Source organism: Vidua macroura, chromosome 2 (genome assembly GCF_024509145.1).
Source record: "Vidua macroura isolate BioBank_ID:100142 chromosome 2, ASM2450914v1, whole genome shotgun sequence".
NCBI classification, from domain to species: domain Eukaryota; kingdom Metazoa; phylum Chordata; class Aves; order Passeriformes; family Viduidae; genus Vidua; species Vidua macroura.
The window spans coordinates 74,917,564-74,943,002 of record NC_071572.1 but is presented as its reverse complement, the minus strand read 5'-3'; the positions used below and the strand labels follow the sequence as shown (position 1 = coordinate 74,943,002).

At 39.4% G+C, this 25,439-nt stretch overlaps 2 protein-coding genes across 2 annotated transcripts in view; both read left to right on the top strand.

The window, feature by feature from the left end:
• Positions 1–51: 51 nt before the first annotated feature.
• Positions 52–4,756, top strand: RHNO1 (RAD9-HUS1-RAD1 interacting nuclear orphan 1). The gene is made up of 3 exons (XM_053971463.1): positions 52–360; positions 1,542–1,809; positions 3,942–4,756. The coding sequence occupies exons 2-3, from the start codon at positions 1,642–1,644 to the stop codon at positions 4,590–4,592; spliced, it is 819 nt and encodes a 272-aa protein (XP_053827438.1). The 5' UTR covers positions 52–360; positions 1,542–1,641; the 3' UTR covers positions 4,593–4,756.
• Positions 4,757–4,759: 3 nt separating this feature from the next.
• TULP3 (TUB like protein 3) overlaps positions 4,760–25,439 on the top strand; it is a 32,627-nt gene continuing 11,947 nt past the window's right edge. Inside the window, exons 1-4 of the mRNA XM_053971458.1 lie at positions 4,760–5,080; positions 18,235–18,286; positions 23,078–23,240; positions 25,139–25,315. Coding sequence (XP_053827433.1) covers positions 5,040–5,080; positions 18,235–18,286; positions 23,078–23,240; positions 25,139–25,315 — 433 coding nt within the window. The 5' untranslated portion in view covers positions 4,760–5,039. The remainder of the gene's footprint in view (positions 5,081–18,234; positions 18,287–23,077; positions 23,241–25,138; positions 25,316–25,439) is intronic.

The window sequence follows — 25,439 nt, the reverse complement described above, 5'->3', positions numbered from 1 at the left end:
GTCACGTGCCGGCCTGCGCCAGTGAGCGGCGGCGGGGGCGGGGCCGGCCGGCCCGGGCCAATCGGCGGCGGCGGCGGGGGGTACGGATGTGCGGGCGGGACGGGGCCCGGGCCGCTGCCGGGATCGCATTGTCCTGCCCGCCCTCGTACCGGGACGGCCGCTCCCGCCCCGGCTGCGGCAGTGTCGGCAGCTTCCTTCAACCATGCTGCCCGCGGCTGGGAGCCCTGCCGTGCGCCCGGGCCGCCGGCAGTGCGCTGACTCCTGGTGAAGAGCTGCGGGGTTTTACCGTTTAACGTGTGTGTCACGGCTGCGCCGGGCTAGGGGGGGTGCCGCAGGACCCCTGAGCACGCTGCCACTTAGGTAAGCAGTCAGACTGTTGGAGTCTCATACATTCCTCATGAAATGTTATCACATTTTCTTGTCTGTGCTGATCTATGGTGAGTCAGGTAGGGTGAACATGAGCCAGTTGTGCCCAGGTGGCCAAGGCGGCCAATGGCACCTGGCCTGTATCAGCAATAGCGTGGCCAGCGGGACCGGGGCAGCGACGTTCCTCGCTACTCGGCACTGCTGGGACACTCAGAGTGCAGTGTCCAGTTCCAGGCCCCCCAGTTCAGGAAGGACATTGAGGTGCTGGAGTGGGTCCTGAGAAGGACAGCAGAGCTGGTCTGGAGCACAAGGTCCATGAGGAGGGGCTGAGAGAGCTGGGGGTGTTCAGCCTGGAGAAAAGGAGGCTCAGCAGGGACCTTAGCGCTCTCTACAAGTGCTTGAAAGGAGGCTGTGGCCAGGTGGGGGTTGGCCTTTCCTCTCAGGCACCATCTCAGGTGATGGAACAAGGGGACATAATCCTAAGCTGCACCAGGGGAGGCTTAAGTTGGGCATTAGGAAGAAGTTCTTCACAGGAAGGGTGATTAGACATTGGAATGGGCTGCCCAGGGAGGTGGAGTCCCTGTCCCTGAAGGCACTTAGTGCCATGGTGGTGTTTGGCTATAGGTTGAATTTGATGATCTCAGAGGTCTTCCAACCTAATTGATTCTGTGATGTGTTTTCCAACAGAAAATTAAATACAATGTTACTTCAGTTCAAACTTATTCATTAGGCAAAGCAAATAAACAAACCATGCAAGATCTGTAGAATACAAGAGGGAGATGTCAAATCTGTTTTGTAAAAAAGAAAAAAACAAACTTAAAATCTCTCAAAATTAAAACATGCAGGTAGTTAGCAACCAGAAACGGAAAGAGTTTTGATTATCTTAGCCCTACAATATCTTCTTGGCATTACAAACAAGATTGAATTGAAAAAAAAGAAAATAAGTTTTTTGACTTTTTTTTTTTCTTTTCATAGCTGAATCAGTAGGTCAACTGCCCCCCTTCCTGCAGTGCATTTCTAAATCTACCTGAAAATTGACAAAAGGTCCAAAGGGAAAATGTCTGCCTCAAGATGTGTACACTGTGCTGTTGCATAAATGTTTTTCTTTTGTTAAAAACTGCATCTGAGGTTTCCAAACAAATCTGTCTTCAAATCCATTTATTTGCCTTCTACAGATTCGAGAGCATTTTAGCATCTCCTTGGGGTGCTTCCTCTTTCTTCAGTTGGCTCCAACAAGCATCATGAGGTTTCTAAGTAGTTTTACCACACCTTTTGATGCCTCCAAAGAAGAAGTGTACCCACAAGGCCAGGAAGGCAGAGCTGATTTTCCTTGAGAAGCCATGGGCAGGACCCATCCATTGTTATGAAGCTCCACTGCATTTGGCTGAGAATCCCAGACGTGTGCCTACAAAACCTGTGGACCCAAACACCTCTGCTGCCTGGGTTGGTGCAAATTATATTTCCTCCTGCGTCCCACAGCAACAGTTTTCCAGTTTCTCCTGTATGCCTTGACAGAAAGTTATCTGTTCTGGATCTGGAAAATCAGTAGCCCAGACCTGAATTCCCTCTATCAGTCTAAAGCATAAATAAGTGCTTGAGTTGCTTTACGTCCTAAGAATAAGCACTAAGGTCTTGGTTACTTGAAGACATAAACTGTGTGCAGTGTGTACTGGTTAATGAATATTTGTCTTCTAGAAAAATTATTCCCATCAGGAAAACACTGTTTTCCTTAACAACCAAAAACCCTGCACAAAATAAACATTAGGGGAGTCTTTTCTTATTGGCTTGCTGTTTGAAATAACTGCTGAACTCTAAATGTTACATGTTAAAATATTTGGTGTATTGTTTAAATCTGACACTGCTAACTTTAGAGAACATAGGTTTTCACTTCAGAATCATTTGCTCTAACCTGCTCTCTTTTCCATTTCTGTGTTCCTAAAATACTCCTTATATCATGTAATGTAAAGCTTTCTTTTTTTAAGCAAACAGCTGCAGCAAAGATAGACTGTTCCTATACAACAGTAGTCATCACCTAGGGGAGCTCTGTTTAAACATTATTGCTGCTTGACTCTGCTCTTCACAAAGCAAACTCAGGAAGTGTGATTTCAAACCTGCATGAAACATTCCTTTGTTCCTGTTGACCTGCAGGTATTTTTGTAACACCTTAACCTTGAAGTAGAACATCTTCAATTTTTTCCTCTTTAAAATTTTTTTTGTATCTGCTTGAGGCAGTTAGCTCTACTAGGTTTGTGAATCACTAAGTGAAATAACTGCTGTGAATAAGCATTCATTTTGTTTGGAAAAGATGGAAGCATCCACTCTGGTAGCTCTTTGATTCCTAAAATACAAGTATTCTAAAATTTGTTTGAAGCTATCAGTACTGAAACTGTTAAATATTTCTCAGTTGTGGTAGGTTTGTGGAAACTGTGGTAGGTTTGTAACTTCTGGAGGCATCCTCTGCAGAGTGTCTGTCAACTTGTTTCAATGGAAACTTATTTTCTCCTCCTCTCTTTTTGGCATTATCTAAGTTTTTCATACCTTTTTCACTACTAGGTTCCTGCATAGGTAAAACCTACCCTACATATTCTCTGAAGCCAGGAAGCCATATCCTTAAAATCAGGGACTATGTTAAGTATGTGCTAGTATACAATTATTACAGAATCATTTCTCTTTTCCTGCACAATGGCTTTGGATTCAAACAGTTCAGATATACATCAGACAATCACCATCCTTAGTTAAATTGCACTCAGTGTTTTGAGGAATACTGTAACCTAGGAATGCTGAAGGAGATCTGTAGTTACCATAGCAAGAACTCAGTTTGGAGTGCTCTTGGGAAAAGCAAACTGGAATCTGAAACAGAGTCTGACTCTTTTGTTGGTAACCAGGAAGGCAAAGAACACTCTAATAAAAGGATTTTCAGGGTTTGACTATGAGTTCATAATAATTCAAAGAAATACAGACTGTTGAGCTTGGACCATCTTTTCTATAGGAAGCTGATTGTAGAAGTGGATTTTGGGTGATCTGTTACTCCACAATATAGAAATTAACTATGTTTTGAAACAAAGATGCTTGGGGGGAAGATTTTGAATGCCCTATTAATATAATCTAAGGGGATTGAGCTAAGTGGGCTTTCTTCAATCATTTTGTGTTGCTCTCCCAGTTCAGCCTCTACTTCTTTGGGGAAGCTGAGGATTTAGTTCTTTGAATCTATTTGAGTTATGCTAAGACACAGAAAGAAAAAGGATCCATTCTGAACTCTCTTAAATCTGCAGGGGTTACAGGAGTAGGTGCCATTTAGATTTCCTTTAAAACCCAAATCTTGAGCTCTTTGTGAGTTGCCAGAGAACAGTTCACTTGCACCCCAATGACTTTCCAGAGAAAAGTGGCAAAACATGATGTTGAGGTTGAGAGGTTTCTCATGCATAGCAGCTTTGTTAGTGACTCATTTGCTTTGCTGCAGAACAGATTATTCAATGAACACGCTGAAAAAAGGTGGGGAAGTAGAATCAGGTAGGCATTATTTGTCTGGAGAAAAGGGTTGGGTTTTTATCTTATTATTATGTCTTTCCCTTCAGGTATGCCCACAATTTGACACAACTAAGGCAGTGGTGTTGAAAGCACGCCAGAAGAAGCATCATGGTCCTCAGAAGCCCTATAATCAGGATGCTAACCACAGTTCATTTCATGCAGGAGGAGCTTGTCGAGGAGCTGTAGCCTGCAGATTTCCTCCTTTAACTTTTGAGCATCCAGAAAGACATGCAGTCCCTCTGTTGGATGATCCAAATTGCTTGAGAAAGAATGCACAATACTCTCCCATCCAGCCTAAGAAAGGGACAGTAGCAAATGCCAACATCCAGGTGAAGAGTCCAGAGAACTGTGGAGAGCTTGCTCCCCAGCCTGTGGAGCAAGATGTCCTTAGTCCATCAGATGCAGAGGCTGCACAGGTTCCTTCCCCAAGGAATGAGAGGTGCAGCAACACTCTATCACAAAGTAGTCATGCCTGGCATCCAGAAGAAGAGTTGCCATTCGGTATTGATCCGTGTGGGAGAGGGGAGGCGGCAGCAGTACTGGTTACAGATACTCCCGAGCACGAGTACGGAGTAAAGGTCACCTGGAGACGGCGGCCGCACATAATGAAGTACTTGCGGGAGCAAGGGAAGCTGAGCGCTGCGGACATCCTGGTGAAGGCAAACATCGAGCTCTCGAGAAGACAGGCCCACACCTGACCTGGCGGGAGCAGCCACTCTGCTGCGTGCCAGCACACGCCCGAACAGATGATGTCCCTTTGGGGGCTGAAGAGGGGACGGGATTTCAGCCGAGCCCTCTACTGCGCCTCGCAGAGCCTCCGACAAACGCCGGGGCGGGCGCGGGGGAGGGTCTTGGCGACGGGGGGGCGTATTTGGGTCGGTCTTCCCTGGGGAAGTGTGTCTGGAAAGGGTTTTGTGCCCCACGCGGTTCCCGGCGGGACTGTTCCCCGCTCCTGGCGGAGGCGGCGGGCGGCTCCGGCGGGGAGGGACGGGGGCGGCCGTTGCGTTCAGCTGCGCTTGCGCGGCGCCTCGGCCAATCGGCGGGCGGCGTGCTCGCGGCCCCGGCCAATGGCGGCGCGCTTCAGTGCCGCGCGCCGTTGCTAAGGGCAGCGGCGGGCGGGGGCCCATAGCAACGGCGGGGCCGCGATGGACGGAGCGGGGGGACCCGGCGGTCCCGCCGCCCACAGGTGAGCGGGGCTTGGGGGCGGCGGCGGCGGCGTGCCCGGGGCCGAACAGGCCTGGGCGGGGGCTGCCTCGCGTGGCAGCAGCGCCCGGTGCCGGGATGAGCGGCCGCAGCGGGGCCCGGGCGGGCGGAGCCGCACGGCAACGGCCACGCGGATCGGCGCTGCCGCGGTAACACCCGCGTCCCGCTGGCGGGCGACAGCCGTGCCGCTGTTTTATGTGCGAGTGTGTTTTATGTGCTTCACTCTTCAACGTTGGTGTGCATCATCTGAATACTTGAAGATTAAACCGGTTTTGTGGTGTCTCGGTCTCCTAGTTTCTGGGTGCTGCTGTGAAGCGTTTTCGCGGTGTTATTCAGCCCCTCCGCTCCTCCTAATGAAGCTCTCTGGATATTTAGTATCACTCTCGGTGGGCCTTTGCAAGAAAAAAAGGAGGAATAACTGAAATGAACTCAAGTGATGTAATAGGAAAAACAGCTGTGAACGATGGAGAAGCAGTTTTGGAAAGACTTTATGCTTGTGGCACTTAAGTAGCTCAAAATCGAAATTATTTGAAATTAAATGTGAGTGTACTGGCAAGCAGAAAAAAAACCAGGTTTTGGCAGAATTAGTGTGATTATAAAAAAAAAAAAAACAGGAAAATCTATCTTTGTGCCTCTATTTGGATAGGAAGAAGTAAAGCAAGTAAAGAGAGAGACCTAAACTTAGGGTAGTGAAGTGATAATGAACGTAGTGTAGAAGAGAAACAGTATTTTTTTATTACATACATTGTTACATTTGGTAATTTAAGGAGGATGAAAAGCAACAATAAGAGTTAGAAAGGGTCCTGTAATTGCTTGGATCCACCAAATATGCTATGCAACATTAGATTGCTACTTTATGCAGACTTGAAAGGCATTGGGTTGTCTAGCAGTTCTGGAAACAATTTTTAAGGAAATGATGTCCAGATATGTGTAAATTTCCCTGCACAGTAGACCTTTAAGTTTGACAGAGTTGACGCTACAGGAAATAATGCTGCTCTTCTGATAACAGTTCTACTGGCATCATTTCTTTCTGCTGAGAAACTTGTCTCATGTGCTTTTATGGGTGCTCCCCAGGAACAGGCTAACAATAATGGCAGTTCATGGGATAGCGGCTTCCCTCCCATCCCAATTTATTAAAGAAACATCCATTTCTTTAGCTTTCTTAGTCCCCATGGTTAAGGTAAGAAAACTAGAATACATGAACCTAAAGAAAAGTACATAGTTTTAAAATAGATCTGTAAGGCTTGTTATTTTTAGAGGTGTTTATTTTTCTGGAGTGTTCATCAGCATTGTAATAAATTTGAGGAAGACAAATGTCTGTATTCTTAGGAAGGTTCTTCTTTTTCTGAGACAAAATAGTAAAATTATCCAAAAGTCACAAATCTGGTTACTAGAACTCTTGTTTGGTAAAATAATTGTCAGTTGTCCAAACAGTGGATTTTATAGAGAAGGTTAATGTGATGCATAATAACTGGCACTTCATGGCAATGAAGATCCTACAGGTAAAGCTTAACAAAGATGTACCTGAGAACTGGTTGGCTACATTTTTTTTTTGGCCATTTTCCCCCCAGGGGTGGAATGCCTTTACTATTCAGAAATGTGAAAAATACACATAAAGATATTGGAAGTATTTTATTTCTGATGGACAGAGTCGAATATTACCAGTCAAAAATTAATGCATATTCTTTTGTAAGTGTGCTGTGGGATACATGATGATGGATAGACAGCAGAGATCTTGGATTTAGGCCATCTACAGGCTCTCACTTGCAAATACTGTGTTGTGTTAGACTTTCTTCCACTGGAACTGGCTGTGATTCAAATTGCTCAACTTCATTTTAAAATTTGGCTTCAGGTAGACATGACACAACTGTCTTAGTGCTTTAGAAAATGATGAGCTTGATATTACTGTTTCATGTTTTTGGTAAGTGCTAGACCTTCTCTCTTATTTGGGAAGGTCCATTTGGAGACTTACCATGAATTATTAGTGTAGAAACATTCAGTTAAAAATAATTCTAATTAATTGTAAGCTTTTAAAATATTGTGAAGGAAATTTGTTTCTTATGATAGTATGTATTTTAGAATCTCTGAGCCCAATGGACTTTGCCCTTTTGCACAGTAGTCACACAGTAGACAAAGCTTAAAGCTTCCCACATGCTGCATTCCAAATATGCTTCAGCTTCTGACTTGCAGATGTCATGTAAGAGGAACAGAATTTTCAAGGGGCAAAAATCTTGACTGTGTCTACAGAGACTACAAAACTGGATGTCAGCTACAGCAGTCCTGCCCTCATTTGGATGCTTCCTTGGGGTCCAGACATGCATCAGTTAGTGGCTTTCTGTTTGTGAACTCTGAAACTCTGGGATATTTCCTCAGTGTCTCCCAAAGTTAATGAAGAAAAACAGCCTGTTGCCAATAAGCTCAATTTTCAAAATATTAAGAGCCCACGGATTAAGAGAAGTTGAAAACTTCAAAAGTCGTACTGTTTTCTGGCCAAAAGGCCTTTCCACATTTTACAAACTTGAGTGTAGTTGAGGTTGTCAGGAATCTCTGTGCCTGCTGGGCTTGAGTATTTTGTGTGAATGCACCATAATTATGATTTTGAGGAGAAAAAGGACAAAATATTTTGCTAATTCTTTTAGCTATACTTGTAAACCAGAGAAGACAGATAAGTTTAAAATTCTTTTAAAAAGCCTCTCAGTATCTCTGTTAGTCCTTGGGTATTTTTATTTAGCCACCAGTGACCTTCTTAAAATGAACAAGCAGCATTTGTTAAATTCCAGGACTTAACAATTCTGCAAATTTTATCCTTAGATGAATGAGAATTAGCTTAATATTCTGTTTGCTTCACCCTTTTAAGCTCTAAACATTATAATGAAGAAATCTGTTCAAAGTGAGATAAACCTGTAAATATTTTATAAGTGTGGTTGATATGTACTCCTTGGAGTACAGATTCAACTGAAAAGAAAACCTTTTGCAATTTGATGCTGCTGCTGTTAATGTGAACGAACGAGTCACCTCACTTGTTGTGATGTAGACAGCAGTGTCAAGGGAGAAAAGGCAACAATGTGTGACTAAAATTTCCAAATACAATTTGAGATTCACTTAGTAACAGCAATTGCAAAGAGGTATCCTAAAGTTGAACCTTGTTTGAATTATCTCTTTAGTTTCTAGTTAGCTGTTTTCCTATCTCTTACCACCTAGAATTTATGTTACTGGTGACCCTTTTTTTTTTTTTTTTTTTTTTTTTTTTTTTTAATCACAGTGTAACATTTGTAGGCGGGAAAAATGTGCTGACTTAACAAAATTATGGCTTTGTATGTGTGAAAACTTTCTGCAACCAGGCTTGCACTGGGATAGCTCCAGACTCTTGTTTTGTTGCTGAGGCACAACTGAGTGATCTCCAAAATAAAACTGTGTTGTAATTGGGTCATGAGATGAATTCTCTTCTAAGTGGATTTGCTGATATGCCTGGAGATGTTGCCTTAGACTACTGCAAGAACATTTATGCCAACTCTTAGTGCTCTTTAAAACATATTCTGTGGGATGTTTGAACTCTTAACTGCTTGTGTTCTTGCTATTGGGTGCATCTACATTCCTTTCTGACTTTGCATTCTTATGTGATATCTGAAGGAAAAAAGAACAAGAACTAAAATCTAGCAGTGATATCTTGCCAAGTCACCTAGTTTGAGATTGAAATGACATTTTGCTGTTTCTGTCTCTTTAATGGCTTTCCTTTTCAATTTTTCTAAAATTAAAAAAAATATGGACTGGGAACAATCAGTTCAAGAGTGTCTGTTCAGAAAGTTTCATGTTCCTTTCCCTATTTTTAGTTTGAAATACTATTACACAAATGCAATTCATCTTCTCAAGCACAAGCATGATGCACTTCTTTTCAGGGAACTTTGAGTTTTGTTACCTGGTCTGGGTTAAGCATAGCAGGTGCTATTTAACTACTGCCTTTGTTGCTAGGAGAGAATAATGGCTGCTCTACATTTCACTGGCTTCCTGTTGTAATGAGGTACAACATCAACAAAAGTGACAGGCAAGGTTTAATAATTCACAAATAGAAGATCAAAGGAGAGAGAATTCCACCCCCCTGGGGATCTTGCTTTCCTCTTTCCTTGGGCAGAGGTGTTTCTGTAAGTGAAATGGCCGTGGGTATTTGAAGCATGTAGTTGAGAGGAAATTAAATAGAAGGGTGAAGTTCTGCTTGTGAAATAAATTTCTCTTTCTTTTTCTTAGCAGAAACCTAAGTTTCATTAGGTTCAACTGAATAAACCTGAAGCATAGTGCAGTTGTAGTGGTGGTTAGGAGCTGAAAAGTCCTGAGTCATGGAGTCACTAGCTGTGAACTCCTGAAGGAATATGATTGACAGGAGGTCCCTTGAAAGAATTATAATAAAAACCCAGTTGAAACCCCCTATTTTGCTACACACTTAAAATATAAGTTTATGTGCATATTCTTATGATTGTGTTCCTCTGTGCCACCCTCCCAGCATTGATGATGGCTTTGATGGTTAATGGCTTGTGTGGATTTCTGGCTTCTCTTTGCCTTCCTTCTAGGAGAAGAATACTTCTTTTGCTTTAGGTTTGCAGAAATGAATTTATTTGAGACTTGTGGCTAAGGAAAACAATGATCTCCTTTCTGTTCTCCCAGTGTAGTATAGCAGAGAATGACACAGGCTTTTGTTTGCACTCTTCTTTATAGTCCAGATAGAAGTCATACTAGCTTCTGTCCAGAGAATGCTGATTTGTTTTCCTTGCTCTATTCCCTTGTTCCAAGTAAAAAGAGCTAATCTTTGGTACTTGATAAGTCACTTTTTGAATGGTGTGTAAAACACTAAGCAGTACAGTAGTCAAAATAGTTCGGAGCTCAATATGTAACCTTTTCATCATGCTTTTATTCCTGTTGCATTTTTTTGCAACAGCCTGTATTTTTTATTGTCCTCTAGTTTGTGCTCTCACACTTGGGATATAAACTTGTGATCTCTAGAACCCAACCAGACAGAATCACAGAGGCTGGAAGGGGCTTCTTGAGATGATCTGGAGCAACCCTGCTGTTTAAGCAGGGTTGGCTGGAGCAGATTGCACAGAATGATGTCCAGTAGGGTTTTGAGTATCTCCAAAGGCAGATACTCTACAATCTTCCTGAGCAACCTGTTCCAATATTTGCCCACTTTCTCTGGAAAACTGTTTCTTGATGTTGGGTAGAATTTCATGTGTTTAGTTTGTGTCCATTGCTTCTTGCGCTGTCAGTAGGTACTGCTGGCTTTATTTGCTTTACACCCTTCCATCAGGTATTTATAGACATGGATAAGTTACCTCCTGAGTCTTCACTTCTCCAGGCCCAGTTCTCTCTGTCTCACCTCACGTAAAACATACTCTGGTCCCTTAAGCACCTTTGTGGTCCTTTGCTGGTTTTGCTCCAGTATGTCCATCCCAGAAGCCCAGAACTGGATGCAGCACCCCAGGTGTGGCTTCACCAGCAGAGGGGTGGTGTCACTCCCTCAGCCTGCTGGCAGTGCTTTCCCTAATGCAGCCCAGGATGCTGTTGGCCATCTTTGCCTTGAGAGAGTGAATTGCTGGCTCGTGACAAACCTGTTATCTACCAAAACAATATGAATCAACTTCTGAAAAATGAATCTTGACAAACAGCATAAGCTTCATTCTTTGTTTAACGATAATTCAGCTTTTCTCCTATGGACTTTTCATTTCTCAATATTCTATTACTTTACCTTATTGGGGGTATGTTTGTGTGGGTGTGTAATAATGCAGAGACTATCCCACTGCACTTCTGAGATGATAATTTTATACTCTTTGTGAGTTTTTGTGCTTCCACAGATACCATTTTGAAACTGAAGGCAGGTGTGATCTTTGAGTGGTCATTTTACTTTGCCTGCACAGTTTCATTTTACCTTACAAAATCACTGGAACAAATATCATAAAGAAAATAGAAGCTTGTGTCTCCTGTACTGATAAATCCTTTTTTCTCCATTGACTTGGCTGTGGTCAGTCAGTACTAAACTACATCGTTATTTACCTAGTTATGTTTGGCATGTGAACAGTCACCCCAAAATGGATGCAAGTATGGGAAGTGTAGTGCTGCAAGGATAGGCTTGCATTAAATTCACTCTATTTGGTTTAGCCAACAAAAATAATTATTAACCTGTTAATGTTTTATAGCAAATAATATTTGTAGCATGTATTCCTCAGATTAGTTTTTGCTTGAATTCCTTTCTTCAGCACGGTATTCGTGTTGCTATGAGTTGTCAGGGCTCTCTTCAGAGCACCAGCCTTTTCAGGTTTGGTTTGTTTATGGTTTTGTGTTTGGTTTTGTGTTTTTTTTTTTTTTTTTTTTTTTTTTTTTCTGTTTTTTTTTTTTTTTTTTTTTTTTTTTTTTTTGTTTTTTTTTTTTTTTGAAGGCAGTGTTTAGCAGGGAAGGGCAGATGGTGGGTGTTTTGATTTGGGTGTTTTTTGACATGCTTCTGATCTGTGTGGCTTTAAAGAAAAACACCTGATAGTTTCACATTAAAATTTTTAAGCCTGCAGGTAGGTAGAAGCAGAAGTTTTAAAGGATTAGTTTGCAGTTTTGTTTCTTTAGGATCTTTTTAAAGTTGTAAAGTGGTCTTTAAGTTATAAATTGTGCAGATAGTTGGTACAAGTTATTGGCAGGAATATGTAGTGGATTCAGGTATGTTTTGAAATGAAGTAGGGCATGCAGATCTCAGTGATTGTCTCTACTTGCTCCCTTAATCCACACTGATCTGGCAGTTGAGTTTATTGTTCTTATTGGTTCATTTTATACTTATTTTCAAATATTCTGAGATAAATCTTATTCAATCTGTATTATGTGGGACATAGTTTCTATACTAAAGCAAATCCAAGACAGTTGTTTATTCACTCATTCAGAATTGCTTCCAAAACTAGGTGTTCACTCTTTCCATGTCATTGTTCTCATAATATATTCAGTAGGTGAAAAATTTTTCAAACAAATTTTGTGAACTCTTTCTCAAAACAGTATTCTATTGGCATTAGTGGTTTTGGGGTGCAGAGGGATCAAAGGTCAAACTGATTTTACTGATTTCTGTAAAAAAGGCAGATGGACTAAAACTTGTCTTTATTGAAGTATCACCTGCTTAAAAATAATTTAATGAAATGTTGATGCAACTTCAGCCGTGTCACTTAGAAATAGGTGTGGCATTTTATGGCTGACTTGCAGCAGATCAGTTTAGTTTTGAAGACTTACTGCTTATTTATTATGAAGGAAAGAATATCCTGTGTTTGCCAGAAAACCCCACTCTTTTGCCTTGGGGAAGGCAGAAAAATTTGGTAACCTTCACTCTTATGGATGGTATGCTACGTATTTTCCCAAAAATGTGCAATTACAGCTGTGTCAGAACTCCACTGTTTCGTGCATTGGAAAGTGCATTACAGATAGTTTCCAGAGACAGTATTGCAATTTTTGTTTGGAAGCTATCTTTTGAAAGATAAGAATCTTTCTTCAACTAAAGTTTTTTCTACACCTTCTCCTTTCTTTCATAGAGAATAATCCCCATCAAAGTTTATTGAAGGGTTAAGAGTCAAAACACACCAGCTTTCACACCAGCTGACTCAACATTTCTTACTGAAGTTGCTTTTACTTGCACTTTTACAGCTAAAAATAAAATCCAGTGGATGAAGATGTGGGCCACAAGCCACATTCTTCTCATCCGCTGATTTTTAAGTTCTGGGAGTATTGCTCAGAGATATTATAACTGCTGCTACCACGTTAATAAACTGTCCTGTAAAGGAAAAAGAAATTACATGAGCTTTGTAAGACTCTTGATGGAAGCAGTCCTGTGTAGAGTGAGAAATGGAACATAAGATATTGGGAAAGTGGGAAGATTTGTGGACCAAAATGGTGTTATTGTGCCTTGGAGCTCCTTTAAAAGAAGTAGAGCAATGGAAAAAACTGAAAATTTAAGGATGTCAATTATTAATATATAGGTTCATATTCCCACTGGTATCTAAAGATTGTGTTTATTGAAAGGATTTCTACGTCAGACTGATACAAAAATATCAGGCTTTTTTGTAACAAGGCACAGTAAACTCAAGATGCAGCTCACTTTAAAATGATCTGGAATTTTCTGTTGGGCACTTTCCCTGAATCTCTCTGCCAAACTATGGACTATCTGAAACTTTAATACCTTCCCTAGAACTGTGCACAAATAGGTAATAATTCCTCAGTTTTTCTCACCAAGAATTGATTGCATGTACAGTGCTGATATGTGCTGTAAAAATACTTAGAACAGTTCAAAGGCAAAACTAGCTGTGTTTCCTTCTCTTGGGTCAGATTTTCATTTAAGGTTGGAGTGGGGTCTGCTTCTATCAGCTATTCTGACCTTCCTCCTAAAAGAGGCAGCCAACCTTACTTTTTCTTTACCAAACCTTTAACTACTTGAATTGCAGGATAGATTTAGCTCTCTGGGAAGCTAAATTAAATCTGCAAGTTTTTGCTGCATTATTTGTTTAGGAGGAGAAACTGAGTATAGTGTTTCTTTAGTGGAATATGAGGAATGTACATTTTGTTGAATGCAGGGAAAACTATCATGGTGTTTTCCTTTGTTTAACATATTTCAAATATGTCCTTCCAGTAAGTTCTCAGTCATGTAGAACATTTTGTCTCTACAGGGTGCTCTTTCCTGTTGCTTTTCTTACTTTCTCTGCTTATTGCCTCTCATTCATAACTGCAGCCAGTCAATTCCTTTCAAAACTAGTCCATGATCCATGATAAAGACAACCTTTTTTTTTTTCTTTCTGCCTCCTTTTAACTTCAACAGTCAGTATATAAAGGGGATTTAATTGAAATAACTTGAAAGAAGAATGCTTAGCTCTCATATCTGGAATAACCACACCTGAAAAAGGAGGTAAACCATAGCCGTAGTCTAGAACAGCAACTTCTAGCATAATAACATTCAAGCTTGGTTAAAACCTGTTGTTTTCTGTTGAAAATCCACAGCTCCATGAGTTATCCTAATGGTTAATTAGTCACAGTGTTAAATAAAAAACTTATTTGCAACCTGAATTAGTTTAGCTTCAGTTATTTATGTCTGGATTTTGTCTTCTCTCTCATCAATGTCATGTGTACCCTTAAATCCATGGAATACAGTGGAGTATATTGATTTTCTCTTGAATAAACTGTAGGATGCATTGAAATCTTGATAAGAGGTGCACTTTTCAGTCCTTGTTCAATTTGTTCAGCTTTCTGCTGAACTCCCTTCAATTCTTCAGTCCTTTCTCTTGTGTGGGCCTTGGACAGAATGGAAGAACATTTTCGAGCTGGTGGTGGATTGCTTTTATTTTCTACATTCTGCTTTAATATCAGGGTTTTTCATTGTTCTCAGAGTTGGATTATACTGAGTTTGTGTTTGGCTGATTCAATGGTAATTATTGCCAAGTGCTTAGAACATAAGTATTTTGGTTGGTTTTTTTTTTTTTCAAGTACAGCATACTCCGGAACACAGACAAGCTGCAATGAAAACAAAAGTGTTACCTCTGCTTATCCACGGTTTGTAATGCCAGAATTTCAGTGTTATTGAAAAATATGTGCATTCTGAAAGAACTGTCAATCGATGTAGTGTGCCTTTTTTTACAGAAAGGAAAATAAACCATACAAAAAGGAAGCTTCAGTTGCATATATGAATATCTGTTAAATAATTTGTGAGTTACATGTTCATTGTGGTTGTTTGCTACTCTGAAAATGGTTAGGAAAGACCAAATACATTTATAATAAATTTGTTGCATATTCCTGTTACAACACTTTAATTTCTGATTATGAAATGAAAACCAGGCTGATTCTGACTTCAGTAAGAATTTGAGATGCTACCAGTTAAAAATAAAACTTTTTGCTCCATATTAATCTGTGTCAAATCTGTGAACCCCTTTGCATCTTGTCATCTTCTTCCATGTTTTATCAAATATTATTTAAGTTGCTTTCCCACTCTCATTTTTATTCTGTATCCTGCACTATCATTAGTTTTTCCCTGTATGTTCTGTTCTGAGTAATCTTTCCTTTCTCCATGGCATGTGTCTGTTACCTGTCATGCAGATTCAGTAGGATTGCAGGTGGATTCTGGTAAATGTAACAGTGGTGTCTGTGGCAGGATCTTGTGTAGACTGCTGTGCTGCAGTGGCTGGGGAGAGGACATTGATAGACTGCTTGAAAATTTTCAGTTCTTATTTATCACGGGTAAATGGGCAACTGGTTAGGTGGTCGGGATTTTTTTTCCCTGTTTCTAACTGTGGTGTTGTAGCTATGGAAATTCTGCTTGTTTTTCCTGTTCCTGATGGATATTTAATTGTTCTTATTGCACATAAACCCTTCAAACAGAAAAGCAAAGCAAAGAGCGCAGTGGTTTGGTGTGGGCATGTCCAACGAGCACCGATCTGTGTTGTCAGTCCAGCTGAAGGAGGATTCCTGTTTGAAGCCTGCAGCTGGATTAGCACACCACTTGCATTCCTTAGTGGTGAGCTGTGGGAGTGACTCTGGCACATCATTTTCCTGGTAAAGTTTGTAATAACACCAAGCCTGCTGTGGGGGGTAGAAAAAGGTTTGAAGTGTGGGAATCTATTTTTTGAGTGGTTATTATGTTTTCATAATGATAAGTTCAAGAAGAAAAGTTGCAAGAGCAGTTAAAAAAAAAATTGTGTGAAAGGGGTGTTTTTAAGCTAGTATTTATAGTGCTACATTGCTCCTGACTTTATTTTACGGCTTGCAAGTGAATTCTTGCACTTTAAAATGGTAAGCATTGGTGGTTGCTTTCATTTTGTTTTGCCTGCTACTCAGCAATTTTGGTCTGTGTTTAAAAGTAAATTGTAAGAGACATTTGTTATCTTTTTTCCTTTATCAAGCTCTGTGACCTGTTGGAATCTTTATGTTCAAGAGTCATTTAAGTGGCCAGAGTTGAGGCACTGTGTAGTCTGTGTTATGCTCCTGTTACATAATGTAACTTTATTTCAGTCTAGGTAGAAAATAATTTAACGTATGAAGTAAATAATTTTCACTGAAGATTTCCACAAGGCATGTATGTGAGTCCTGTTATTTCAGCACTTTGGCATTTTCCAGGTAGAAAGGAAACCTTGTAAACTTATTTCCTAGAGTGGTAGTGTTTATTTCTTCTGATTTTTTAAAGAAGAGACTCAAATTGCTTAGGGATACATTTTCTGCTGGGAAAAGCAACAAAACCACAGATTGCAGCTTGTACCTGCACAGGACACCTTTGTGTCCGTCAGAACGGGTCTGTAAGTCTGCTGTTGATCACAGGTACCTAGATTGCTTTATAACAAACTGCAGTTAACAAATGTCATCAAGTTCTTAAGTCAGTAGGTGTATGAGAAGAAAAAGACTCTTCCCTCTCTCTCTTTTTTTTTTTTTTTTTTTTTTTTTTTCATGAATATTTTAAGTGGAACTTTCAGTTGTTTCTCAGACTTTGCTAAGGATGGCCTGTTCCATCACCTATGCTATAAATAATAAGCATGCACCTTTTATACTGAAGTTTTGTGTGACAACTGTTGTATATTGTGCTGCACTCAGTGGATGTGCTTCTGCTTGTTCCTTGCTTAAGTTGTGGCTGTTTTCAAGTGAAGATGACTGTATTACTGTAGCTGTTGCTTTGGGGATACACAGCTCTCCACCCCTATGCAAGAAAGACACTAATTTTTCCAGGCCCTCCATTCCCTTAGAATCCAAGACACTGTGTGTTACAGGTCCATGTGAGGAGTAACATCAGTTTTTAGAAGCAAGATGTTTTCAAGGTTTTAGACCTGTTGTTTGACACTTCAAATACATAGGAAAAAAAAAGTATAGAAATAAGGAAAACTGAGGAGTAAAAAAAAACCACAATAGCAGTCTTAACTTGTTTTAAAATACTATTGGTTGGAAAATTAGTATCAACTTTAGAGTATATAAGTTGTTATATATTATGTGTACTCTTTTTCTGCATATTTCAACCTTCCAAAGCAGGGTCTCTGTTTACTGGGGTAATTTGTCTTTAAGGACCTTTGATTTGTCATCTGCTTGCTTGTTAGGGGTTAAGGGGACTCAGGCTTTTCTTCTCTTGTTAGCTCTGTGTGCTGTAATCCAATTTCCATGGCATGTGTTTTGCAGAAACCCCAGCTCTGCTCTCTCTATCTCTGGTTTTCCTTGTGAGAGTTATATTCAGCACTGGCTGTTAGCTTGTGACTTCACATCATTGGACATTTATGGATACCTAGACCAGACAGAGAATTTCCTGTTTAAATTGAAATTGTGGCTTGCCCTGCTTTTCTGCATGCTATTAATAAAATATATAATGTTTGCCTGTTTCCCACATTAAGTACCTTCTTCCTGATGCTTTCTTACTTCCAGAGAGGTCTTTGTCACAACTGTGTTGAAGGAAAGAGCACAACTGTGGTCAGCAGAATATGTGCTTAATAGTCAATTAACATTTCCCCTTTGTGGGGTTAACTGCTCTAAATTGCATTTTATGAAATAATTCACTATCATACAAAAGGAAATGGGAAGTCTATATGAAACACAACTTGGCACAAAAACATCAGAGTTCTTACGAAAGTTATCTATAAAATACTGAAATAGGAAAATCATTGTTTTTTTTACCTTTAGGAATTAATGTCAGATGTTGCAAACACAGATTCTCTCAGTTATTAACTGTAGTTCTGGAACGTCTGGCAGGAAGAGAAAATGATGTAGGTTTGACTCCAAGACAAAACTGAATTTATTTGGATTCGGGTATCCTATGAAGGAGCAGGGAGTTTACTGAATTGATCTGAACTGTGTTAAGCCTTCAGGTGTAAACTGTCTCCTAGCCCCACCTCAATAGAGGTTTGTAATCTATCTACCAGTAATGAAGCCTTTGGTGCTTTCGAAGTCTTTTCAGAAAGGTTTAGTAAGGGGACTAAACAAGAGTTCAGTCTTATTTATGACAGAATATGATGTTTTATTTTTAATACCTTTTGTCTTGGTCTTCATGTGAGATGGAAGTAATGTCTAACCGCCATTTTTAAGTCATGATGGAGTTGTTGTCTGAGAATATCCTATGTTCTTGTAATGCAAACTGTTTAGGAGAAATAATTAATTGATTTGTTTATTTTGCTTTTGCAGCATCTTTGAGGATGAAAGCATGAAACTACGACAGCTGAAACTACAGAATCAGGTAAATGGTAGTGCTGAAGCTGGTAAAAATAAGTACAGGAAATCAAACAGCCCTCTAAAGACTTGAGAAATGGGGGTGAAGTGCTAAAAATGGCTGGTCTAATGAACTTCAAAGATTTTCATAGTTTTCATTAGTTCAAGTCAACCTTGCTATGGCTTGTAGATTTGGTGTGTTTGATAAATTTTTCATATATTCTCTTATTTCATTGAGTCTAGAGAGCAGGAATAAATCAAAAGATGGAAAGACTGCAGGGAATTGTCCATTTTAGGCATCAAAGAAACTGTTTCACTGACCTATAGAACCATCTCTTTAACACTGCTGTTGAGAAGGATTTCCAGCCCCTTCTGACCTTTTTTTGTTTCCTACAATGAAAATATTTACAGCCAAACATGGGTCAATTATTAGGCTATAGGTCTCAGGTTCCGAAGTACTATTTGCTGGATGCTTACATTACCATATTCTTCAAAGGAGTGAAGTATCCATCCTTAATATTCCTTCTCTGTGAAATTTCAAATGCTTATAAATAGATTAGGTGATGTGAGACTCATGATTCTCCCGCTGGCCATTTCACATGGACCACAGATCACTGTCTTGCATTAAACTCATCTTGTTCATTAAAGTATGGTTTTTAGGAAGATATTTTCTCAGGTAGGATCCTTAAGGCCAGACACAACAGTCTTCAGGGAACTACTGCAGTGTGTAATAATCCTCTTTACCAGAACCTGGTCATTATTTGTAGTCTGAGCTTGCTAGGCTTTGACTTCAGGCTCTGAATTTATTACCAACATTATCTGGGTCTATATAGGCATTTATCTAAAACACTTCAAAGTCAAGAGGTAAAATTTATCTTTGGTTGCATTTGTGGAAGTTAAAATAGTCCTTTATTCTGTAGACTATCAAGTGATGCTTGTCTAAAAACAAGCAAACAATTTATTTAAAAATAGAACAAATTCAAATAAAAGAGCATATAGTGTCAAGTGCCATTTGGTAAGAAGTTCCAAAACTAAGGGTGGTCTGACTGCTTGGAGAAGAACTTCAGGGTCTGTTTTAGAACTGGTCTTGGGTCTTACGGTGGTAATAATCATGGTCTCCTAGTGCTGGGTACTGTGATCAGTGTTTGCTTAGTGTCAGGCCTTGCCATGGGGATGCATGGCTATTCCTCCAAAATGAAACTGTTAGGTTGGGTGGAATTCCCTCAGAGCAGCTGTCATTTGCATCATGAAGAGGTCAGTTTAAATAATTTGTTCCCTTTCACAGATTTGTTTCCATCTTTCTTGGATTTGGTCTAGATTGCAATCATCTGCAAACGAAACAGCTAGAAAATGTCACTAAATATATTTTAACTGCCTGCCCTTTGCAAATGAGATTTGTTGAGAAGTGCTAACAGTCTGTAATTTAGGATTGTAGAATTAGGTTTCAATATTAATTTTAAAGTCTACTTTTACATGAATAGTCCTATGCCTTCTGTAGAAACAAGGGTCAATAGCAGATCACTACCAAATATGATGGACTCACTGCTGGTTGTAGCTGGTGCCTTGCTTGATTAATTTGTCATAAACAATTATAAGAATTTGAATTTAAAAAATGCAAAATGTTTTAATCCAGCAGGATCATATACAGAATCTCTGGTCATACAGAGAATCTGGAATAAGCCATAGCAGAGACATGCCTGTCCATCCATCTTTATGATGGGTTTGGAAACCCTGTAATTGCAGTAAAATATTATTTATAATAGTGCATGACATCAAGTTCCATCTGTGGGCCAGCTCTGCCTGCCAGGATGCTTTTTTCTCCTGGACTGCTGCCTTTTCCTTGAGGCAAGAGTGTGTGGTTGCTCAGGCAGTGCTTATTTCCTCATTAGTAGAAGATTTTTGAGTCTTCTTAGGCGTCTGCAGCTCCAAGTGCAATGCTGCCCTCTCCCTGTGCAGTGGGAGCACGAAGCCTGGTGTGTTTCTGAATGCACCTGGTGTGGTGCATTACTCTTGATGTGGGGTTTCACTGATGCCACCATCACTGCCGTTGTCACTGCTGCCCCAGCATGAGCTAAGGGGCAGCTGGAAGAGGAGAGGATGTTCCCTAGCTAGGATCTATCTTGCATGGCCTGCTAGGGTTAGGACTGTACTGACTAAGAAGTAGCACAGGATTGCACCTTCAAGGCTGGAGTGGTTGGAACTTTCCTGTGTATCAGCTTCCTGCCATCACAGCTGGAGAAAGAGAATACTAAACTAGTTGTCTTAATAGTACACTAGATATTCTCATGTGACTTCTTGGAAACTCATTTGAACAGGAGTTGGTGGTTGTTGGTGGTTTATGATCCTCTAGTCATCCTATACTCTGTTATGGTTTTCTGAGGTGTTTCTGGAGGTATTTAATGCATGGAGTGCATAAAATCTCAAGCAAATAATGATAATTAGTATTTTTTATGTATTTAATGGGTTGCGTGTTCTGGTGTCCTGTTTATGAACTATCTACATTTTATGTAGTAATACTGTATGGATTTTTACTGTAACACAGAGCTGGAGGAAAAGGCTAATTAGTAGACAAAATGAAACAAAATACCCATTTCCTTTTTCTACTTCCTTAGTGGAATACAGTCGGGAATACATGGTACTGAAGGGCAGGCTGCTCTGCCACCTTATGGAGAGAAAATGAACTACTGTTGGCTGTCTTGACAGTGGACTTGCACATATTTTTTCCATCTCAGTATGCAAAGTGGTAAAGAGAAGCCTTTAAGAAAAAATTAAGTTACTATCAAGTTTTGTCACTTTGCTTATCCTGTGGTTCTTGCAAGAAAGGAAAATCAGTCACATCCACCAGCAGTAAACTGTTTTAATATAAGATGATCCTATTGGATTGGTGAGGCCAAGAAACCCTCTGATGTAACACTGTATAAGAATAATAATTAAAATTTAGACTGCTGAGCAGTGAAATGTTTAAAAAAAGCTTATCTAATAGAATAATCCACTAAATAACTCTTGAAATTACTATATCCTGTGTTGATCCCAAATTCAAATTTGCATTCAAACAGTAGCTGTATATTTTCTTTTTTTCTTACCGCCTTTAGGTTGTGTCTGTTTTGCTGGGTTTTTTGGGTTTTGGGGTTTTTTTCTTGTCTGTCTATTTGTCAGGTAGAGAAGCCTTGACAACAATTTTTCTCAAATCCTTATTCTGAGTATAATGCTTTGATTGTTGTTTTTCCTCTCTTCTTTGGAGAATTATAAACTATCATGACATTTTTTTACTTTTCCTCAGCTTTAATTTAAAAAATGAACAACCAAAAAATGAACGATGTAAATTCTTCTCAAAGGTCTGACTACCTTCCTAGAAAACACATCTGTAATTAGCATTTTCTAGAATTTGACTTTACTGCTTATTTTTCTTTTCTTATTCTAGACAAATGTGATCTCTTTGGAATTCTGTGTAATTTTTGCTCTGCAGGATAACCCTTGCAAATAATTCTGCAGTAGCTAACACTGCCTGTATTGCGGTCCAGTCTTCAGAGGATAATTCTGAGTTTAAATTAAAAAAGTAATTTTGTTTCAAGGTATTTGTTTTTGTTTGATTGTTTGTTGTATTTGAGGTTTTGTATGTTTGGGTTTGTTTGGGTTGTGGTAGTTGGGTTTTTTGGTTTTGGGTTTTTTTTTTCTTTTAGATAAGTGGAAAAAAACAGACAGAATAAAGAATCAAGGGCTGAGTTATGTTGGAATTCCTCAGGGAGAAGTTGCCTGAGAAACTAATCTCACTTGAGATAAAAAGACTAATAGCAGAGGAAAAAACCAACAAGAGAAAGAGAATAACGAGAGAAAAGGGCTCCAAAAATGTCTTTGTCTCAAGTGGACTGAATTGTTGGAACTGATGAATTGTTTATCGGGTGTTGCATCGAGACTGAAAATAATTTGATGGAGAAATTGTTTCTGTCATCAAAAACAATTTTCAGGGGTGTTCAGGTACCTAAGAGACAGCCATGGATAAACTGCATCTACTGTAAGGAGCTTGCACGTTGTGTGCATAATGGTGCTGAATATTAGAATATGATTTTTCCTTCTTCATGCATCACCTTTGTTTTTAAGGACTGAGCATGTCTATCTTTAAAATAGCACCATGTCCCTTTTTGCCTTGATTTAAGTCTAGAAGTTGTTTCTCTTCTCATTAAGAAATCTTAAGTATCAAATGTGTATGTATCTTGGAGAAATAATGTTTTAATTTTTAGCACTTGGACTTAACAGTCTTTACTTTAAGTCCTGAATTATATGGAAAAAATTTGCAAGGTTGATAAAATTTCTTTTTAGTGAGTCATTCAAATTTTAATTACTTTTATTTATTTATTTGTTTATTTTATTTATCTCCCCACTTTAAGTCTCTCTCTGTATCTTTCAGCATTGGTTTCTGGGAAGTATTTGCTTTAAGTTTTCCCTATAAGGTGATAGCTTTTGAGATAAAAACCTTCTCCTTTGCAAGTCCTGACTGTTTCATACTGGATTATGGATGACTGCTGAAATTGTCTATTTGTGTTAAGGATTGCTGCAATTGAGACTGGGTGAAAAGATTTGACTGGTAGTCTCAAGAAAATAAGGAGGTGTCTATGTCAACCTCTTGTGGAGAATCAAAGTCAGTATCTAACTCCAAAAGCACAGTGATATCTGTGTGTAGGATTTTTGTAAGAGCTTGCAAGAATATTTCAGGTTTATTTGCCATTCTGATCAGGGACATGTCACTGCCAGTGGCTGAGGCATGGATTCTGCCTGTCTAGATGTGGTTACTCATCTCTTTCTGCTTTTCTTTATTTCACAGAGAGCCCTTCTAGAGAAGAAGCAGAGGAAGAAACGTCTTGATCCGTTGATGGTACAGCCAAATCCTGAGGCCAAGCCGCGCAGGTCAAAGCCCAAAGGGTGTGAGGAGCAGACTCCTTTAGTGGAAACTCCTACCCCTGTCCACAGTGATGTTGTTTTACACGGTAAATAATCGACCTGATTGCAACAGGGTTCTCCAAAATCCCAGTGCATACATTATATCACAGATGGGTGCTTACATTGCTGTGGTAGATGTCAAGCGATAAGATTGATTACATACTTTTCTATATACAAAATTGAATTGTAGTACAGTATGGTTGAGCAATACTGTGAAAGCAAGCAAAATCCTCACCTTCATTTTTGTGACAGCTGTAAATTTTCATGTGCCCTTGAGTAATCTCTCCCTTGAGTTAGGCTAGAAGAACTGTAGAAATGGGCTGCCAACTTCGATAATAGTGAGGACATACAAATCCAAAGTAAAAAAACCTTCTAAAGATGTAAGATAAAGAAAATAATTAAGTCGTGACTGGTGTTTCCTTATGGTGTCATGACATATTCCACCTCAAGATTGCATATGACTGAATGATAAAGTAGAGAAAGCAAACAAAAAGTGCTGTGAACACTGTGTTAGGCTCTTGATGTTTTTTACCTCATCTGTTGGGCTTTATTGAGACAAATGAAACATGATAGGCTATAGTGATCCACAAAGTCACAAGCCACAAAGTGCTTTCAGAGCCAAAGGCAATAACTTGGTGGCCTCAAAACATTGCAGTAAAATAGTGACCGTTATTCTGGAGTGAAAAGAAATGCAGTAGTGAGAGCCTTAGGACTCCCATGTCACAAGGAGATAAAAAGAGCAGCAATTAAATCCTTACATTCTAGTGGAAGTGGCAGAAAGTTGTTTATGAGAGCCAGGATCCCATCAGCTTATCAAGAAAATAATGGGAAACATTCTAAGGCTTTGAGATGTGTGCTATTGCAGGAGTTTATAATACAAATATTAATGTATTGATAGCAAATTAATATGCACAGAAGAATTTTAAACCTCCAAACAAGGGGTGTTACCTGGTTTGAAGATCACAGTTGTAAGTATGTTATCCCTTCTCTCTTGAATATTTTTCTTGTTCACTAGATGCCTTTCAGGATCACAGGATAGGAAGGAAAGTGGTGATGTTTATGGTAGCATTTATATGTTTAAAATCAGGTGTAAGAAAGCTTCTGTTAAAAGACACTTCGAAGTCAAGATGAGAATAAGAGATCAGCTAGATATAACTTTTAAGGTAGGAGTCTTCAGTAAGTAAACATGTCAGAAATACAATGCCTAGATAAAGCAGTAGTGTTTTAAGAAGGAAAAGAGTGGGAAAACAAGAAATCCAAGGCTGGAGCTACACTTAGGTATTATGTGCTACATATTAGGTGTTATGCCAGACCCTGACATCAAGATGCTGCCATGAAGTGTGGTGCACAGCTGTGTTGTATGATTTAAACATGGAAATTTCATTCTAACCAAAAGATAGAGGAGTTGTTTTTTTTTTTGTTTTTTTTTTTTTTTTTTTTTTTTTTTAAATTTTTTTATTTTTTGTTGTTGTTGTTGTTTTTTTTTGTTTTGTTTTTTTTGGTTTTTTTTTTTTACTATGGTTGTAGATATTTTTATCAAATTGATTTGTGGTGTTCTCTGTAGAGTGCTCACTGGCATAGGAGCAAACAAACAATGTGAAGGGAAAGAAAATAAGGTAGATGTCTGTAAATAAATTGAAAATTATCAATGTACATGACAAATACAACTTGCTTTAATTGCTTAAGCCCTTGTAAAAAGTTAGATAAAATCACTATATTTAAATAGGGAGAAACTGATAACTGATATGTTTAAAGTAATAGGCAGTCTGTACCAGATGCAGGCCTGACTTTTCCTAAGCCTTCCAAAAAAAAGTAACCTTCCAAAAAAATTTCAGTACTTTAAAGAGATGCAAGAGGAAGGGAAGGTGAAAAGAGCCACCATCCTGGGATGCATCTTTGGCCATAAAAAATAGACTTTGGAATTTTGTTTCATTTTGGCCTGCAGGCATTGATGGACCAGCTGCTTTCCTGAGATCAGAAGTGCAGGATCTGGGGACCAAGCTCCAAACTCTGTCTGTTGGAGCTACCAAACCAGAAGACAATGCAGATAAGGAAAATGATGGAGAGGCTGTAACAGACACAGCAAGCAAGCCAGATCTGCAAGAAATATTACAGAAGCGAGGTAAGAGTTAATAATGAGTAAATGTCTTTTTTGGGGCTCTTGTACTTTTATAACTTTATTTCATTAAATAAAATGGCATTAAAAATGAGGAATCATGAAACAAATATCTGTAGGATATCACTTT